Genomic DNA, 5,566 nt, shown 5'->3' on the forward strand with positions numbered 1-5,566 from the left:
ACCTGGCTGAGGATGTCGTCGAGCGCGTGCTGGACCTCCAGGATCTCCTCGGGAGACATGTCGGCGATCACGATCTCCATCTGGTGCTGCAGCTCGGCCAAGGCGCTGGGGAGGGAAAGGGATCTTTTCATGTGGCTGACAAGAAATGTTCTGTGCTGTGAAGAATGGGTTAAAGTACTGTATCCTCACAATACTTGTACAGTGAATCTGAACATGCAAAGAAAATCAAAATACTATGTTATGAGGTCTTAAATCAAGCCGTTCCACAGAAGTTAAATATAATTGCATTAATCAGATAATACTTTCCCACAGAAAAGCTCGAAGGGCTGCTTTGGGGAGCGGAGTCTTGATAAAAAGAATACTTATATTTGAGAACTTTTAATCATAGTGGAATTTGAGAAACTCAGTTCAGAGCAACACGTGCAATCACAAATCTAATGAAGATAAGTATATATTTTTCTGGATATTTATTGATATACGCCAACTATGCCAGTAAAATATGGTATTTGAGGGGGGAGGCGTAGGGATCGCGTCAGTCAGTGAGGGAAGAGGGGAGGCGTGAATTAAAAAAAGGTTGGAAACCACTGCCTTACGGATAGAATCTACCCTTCGACTCTGCATGATTTTTTTTTCTTTTTTTCTTGACTAGCAGGTGTCTGAAATGTGTGAAACTCTCGCAAAACCTCAGAGCCAAAGTATTGAAAGGTTTGAAAAGAACTCAGAGTGCCAACGCGAGCGACTCACTGTGCGATGTCCTCGTCAGTGAAGCCGAGGGCGTGGAGGATGGCGATGAGGGTGTCCAGGATGGTCTTGGGCCGACCCTCCTTGCCCACGGCTCCGCTGATGATGTCGATGATGATCTGGACGATCTGGTCGAGGGCGGCCTGGGCCTCCGGGGTCAGGTGAGGGTAAATGTCGGTGTAGATGATGGACAGGTCGACGAGGACATGGTTGATGTCGGCCTCGCCGGAGTTGACCTGGCTGAGGATGTCGTCGAGCGCGTGCTGGACCTCCAGGATCTCCTCGGGGGACATGTCGGCAATCACGATCTCCATCTGGTGCTGCAGCTCGGCCAAGGCGCTGGGGAGGGAGAGGGATCTTTTCATGTGGCTGACTAGAAATATTCCCGTGCTGTGAAGAATGGATTAAGGCCATATCACTTAGAACTTTTACCGTCAATTTTTGCTTTTCCGTCTGAATTTGGGGCTTTCCGCAAGTGTCGCATGCAAACAGAATACCTCCCAGACGAAGACTGTTGCGGCTGTTTCCATCTGACAATTTCCGTCTTTATCTTGTGCTACGCATGCTCTATATAGCTAGATTCTTTTATGAATTATATTGAATTAGTTAATGTAAAAATAATTGACTCTTCCAGAATATTTCTTTATATAATATGCATAATTATAAGTCTTATGATAACGTGATTCCCGGGACCTCGCTCGAATGGCGCTATGTTTGTTTAAGGGGAACTATGTTTGCTGCCTTTCTCGATAGATACGGTCAGTCCATTTGTTAGGAAAGTTCATATGGAAATGTAAACATTGACGGAAGAAGTATTAGTGTGATATGGCTATTGGCTTGAGAAAATTGTGCATAGCAATAAGTACAAACAGAACATCAGGGAAGGTAATTGTATAGTTTTTTTTTCAGGACATCAGCCAGTTATGCCAGTAAAAGCAGTATTTGAGGAAAGGAGGCGTAGGTAATGTCACAAAATCTCAGAACCAAAGTATTGAAAGGTTTGAAAAGAACTCAGAGGGCCAGTGCGAGCGACTCACTGTGCGATGTCGTCGTCAGTGAAGCCGAGGGCGTGGAGGATGGCGATGAGGGTGTCCAGGATGGTCTTGGGTCGACCCTCCTTGCCCACGGCTCCGCTGATGATGTCGATGATGATCTGGACGATCTGGTCGAGGGCGGCCTGGGCCTCCGGGGTCAGGTGAGGGTAAATGTCGGTGTAGATAATGGACAGGTCGACGAGGACATGGTTGATGTCGGCCTCGCCGGAGTTGACCTGGCTGAGGATGTCGTCGAGCGCGTGCTGGACCTCCAGAATCTCCTCGGGGGACATGTCGGCGATCACGATCTCCATCTGGTGCTGCAGCTCGGCCAAAACTCTGTGGTGTGAAATGCAGTTTAGTTTTCACATCTGTGTTTTATATCTATATCTTATTTCACGTATCTAAAACTTTTCAAGTGAAATTACTTTTAGACACTTGAACTTACGCTGCGATTTCGTCATCGGTAACGCCGAGGCTGTGGAGGATGCTCAAGATGGTGTCGAGAATGGTGCGAGGGACGGCCTGGTCTGCGAGGGGCAGGGAAATGAGGAGACGGAAATGGGTGATCAATGCGCTGCGTAAGTTACTGTACCGTCATAAATATGGGGGAAACCAGTCTAAGATACTTATCTCGAAATCGGAGAACTAAGATGTACCAAATAGATCAATATAATCATGGTTTCAAAACGGCTCGTGGCTGGAAGCCAGACACTGCATATCAAATTGTATATTCAGATTGTAATGGTATAACGTATATAGCTTTTGAATTTTATGGACAGTGCAAATGATAACAACACCAACAGAAAAAGACCAATAATAGTAATCATGAAATAGTAGCTGCAGTAATAGCAGTAGTAGTAGTAGTAATAGTAGTAGTAGTAGTAGTAGTAGTAGTAGCAGTAGTGTTTGTAGTAGTAGTAGTAGTTGTTCTGTTATCAGTAGTAGTGACAGTTGTAATTGTGCCAACAACATATGTTTGTATACCAGACAAGCGAGCGGGTCGCAGGGCGGGGCGGAGCTGCTTGACGGCGGCGGCACCAGGGACCAGCTGGTGCAAAGGCAGGGCTGGGCGGGGCGCGCGGGCGGGGAGGGACGCCGCCCCCGCGCACGCCAGGCCGGCCAGAAGAAGCAACGCGATTTTCATCCTGTTGAACGAATTGGAGAGTTAGTAATTGTGATTTTATTAATCAATTCCTTTGTTTGCTAAATCTTTTTCAATTTGCCGAATATTTTTTGGGAATTTTTAGTTGGTTGAGAGTTCTTTCATTGTCTGTCGTTAATGAATAAAACGATATTTACTTGTGCTTTCATAATGCGTACTGACAGTTTTAACGAGTGTGGCTCATGTGTGACTATTACAGTCGCATTTCTGACGAGGAACAGAAGCAAGTGAAGGTGAGCTACGCCTTGCCGAATTCTAGCGATTCTAACGCCCGGAAGAAAACGAAATGGAACGGAATGCAGCGAGCAGGGAATCTTTCCTTTCATTGATATTTCATTAACGTAAGAAGATAAGGAAAAAAAAAAAAAAAAAAAAATATAGCACAGGTTATGAAAAACTAGAAATAAAACAAAAAAAGTCCAAATACATTTCAATGGCTTAATATCTATTATTATTAGCAAAAATAGGTCGTACAATCTGAGAGTTCAGAATGAAAATATTAAAGGCAAATAAAGCGCGCTTTGAACATCCCCTGAACGGCCGTAATGCAATCATAAGTGAGCCATATTAATCTTCGAGAGAATAATAAACCTCATGACACGTGTTCTTTTATTCTAGCTGATAGTTCTAGTCGACGCAAATAAGATCACAACTTGCTGGATTATAAAATCATCTACTGGCAACAAAATAACTAAATCGTCAAGAGAATTCTATCATAATCACTCATTTCTGTCGGACACGTGGGCGGTTTGTTTACTTTTATGACGTCATGAAGCTGTAGTAAGATTCCATTGAAAGCAGTTAGAAAATACTTGGTTTGGGTACGAAACAAAACAAACAAATTTAACCAGGAAGTTCCGTCAAAAACAAGAATGAACAAGTTTTGAAGGAATCTTGGAATACCTTACTATCAAAATACAGGGTAAAATGAATAGAAATGAGTAAGGTCTTACTGAAGACTAAAACGAAATATGAAGTAAGTTCGAAATGCTCCGCCAGATTCACGAAGACATCCACAGTAATAGTTGATGATGAACTAACCTTAAAGTGGCTTGCAGAGGAAGAGAATGGTACCACAGAATAAACAGCCGCGTATTATATACCTTCCGAGAGCAGGCCTGCATCCCTCACTTACGAAACGACCTGTTTTTATCGCTTGCCACACGTTCTTTTTCTCATAGGCAGAGGAGGAAACACGCAGAGTTACATAACAGGGGGATATAAGAAACGAACATTCCAGTCATGTAAATATTTGTTTTTATTCACCCCCCCCCCCACCCACAACTCCCTTCCCATTTAGGTGTCCGTTGTGACAACTCCCCGTCAGCTGTTGTCAGAAGTTGGAATCCCAGGTAAAATAAAATGCCTCTATGTATGTTTGAATGTATATGTTTTCATATGTGAATGTATTTGAATGTGCGTTCGTATTCGCGTGCTTTTGAGTGTCCATTTGTGCGTGGGCCTGTACGTGCGTGTTTGAATGTGTAGATGTGAAAACCTATCAGATAATTTATGTGACGTACATCCTGGTGGAGTATCGGCGCCATGTGTTCCCGAGTCAAAATTGTCTCATGAAATTAAAAGATTACATAAGGTTACCTAATATTCTGAGTCATAAAGGGGTTCATCGAACGATAATGATATTAATAAAACTTATGATGATGATAATAATACTAATATTAATAATGATAATAATAATAGCAATAACACTAATAAAAAAAATAATGATTATAATGATAATGGTAATGATAGCAAAATATAGTACTGATAGCAAATATGAAAATAGTAATAATAGTAATAATAATAATAACAACAAATAATAATAATAATTATTATTAAAGAGATAGTAGTAATAAAAATGATAATAATGATAATAATCATGATGATAACAACAATGATGGTAGTGATAATGATGATAGTTCAAATAATAATAGTAATAATAATAATAATGACAGTGAAAGTAATAATAGTAATAATAATAATAATGATGATAATGATAAAAATAATAATAACAATAATAACAATGATATTAACAATCGTAACAATAAAATAAATATAATAATGAAAATGATGATTATGATGGTAATTATGACAATAATAATAATAATGATAATGACGAGGATGAGGATGATAATTATGATAATAATGATAATGATAATAATAAAGATAACTGACGACGAGGGTGAGGATGAAGATAAATATGAGGATGATGAGGATGATGATATTGATAATAATAATAATAATAATAATAATAATAATAATAATAATAATAATAATAATAATAATAATAATAATGACAATAACAATGATAATAATAATAATAATAATATTATGATAATAATAATAACAATAATAACATTAGCAATGAAATAGTAATAGCAATAATAACGGGAATGGTGATAATGATAATGGGAATAATAATGATAATGATAATAATGATATTAATTATGAAAATAATAATAATAATAATAATAATAATACTAATAATAATAATAATAATAATAATAATAAAATTAACAATAATGATAATGATAATAATAATAATAATATTTATAATTATAATAATAATAATAACTAGAAAAAAATAATAATAATGATAACAGTAATAATAATAATAATAATAATA

At 38.5% G+C, this 5,566-nt stretch overlaps 1 protein-coding gene across 1 annotated transcript in view; it reads right to left on the reverse strand.

The window, feature by feature from the left end:
- LOC125043397 overlaps window positions 1-4,103 on the reverse strand; it is a 5,072-nt gene extending 969 nt beyond the window's left edge. Inside the window, exons 1-6 of the mRNA XM_047639503.1 lie at window positions 3,982-4,103; window positions 2,763-2,923; window positions 2,224-2,305; window positions 1,779-2,114; window positions 745-1,080; window positions 1-105 (exon numbers count right to left, since the gene is read on the reverse strand). The exon at window positions 1-105 is cut by the window's left edge and continues 127 nt beyond it. Coding sequence (XP_047495459.1) covers window positions 1-105; window positions 745-1,080; window positions 1,779-2,114; window positions 2,224-2,305; window positions 2,763-2,923; window positions 3,982-4,064 — 1,103 coding nt within the window. The 5' untranslated portion in view covers window positions 4,065-4,103. The remainder of the gene's footprint in view (window positions 106-744; window positions 1,081-1,778; window positions 2,115-2,223; window positions 2,306-2,762; window positions 2,924-3,981) is intronic.
- Window positions 4,104-5,566: the final 1,463 nt, after the last annotated feature.

The sequence above is a fragment of the Penaeus chinensis genome, chromosome 3 (assembly GCF_019202785.1).
Source record: "Penaeus chinensis breed Huanghai No. 1 chromosome 3, ASM1920278v2, whole genome shotgun sequence".
Taxonomy (NCBI): domain Eukaryota; kingdom Metazoa; phylum Arthropoda; class Malacostraca; order Decapoda; family Penaeidae; genus Penaeus; species Penaeus chinensis.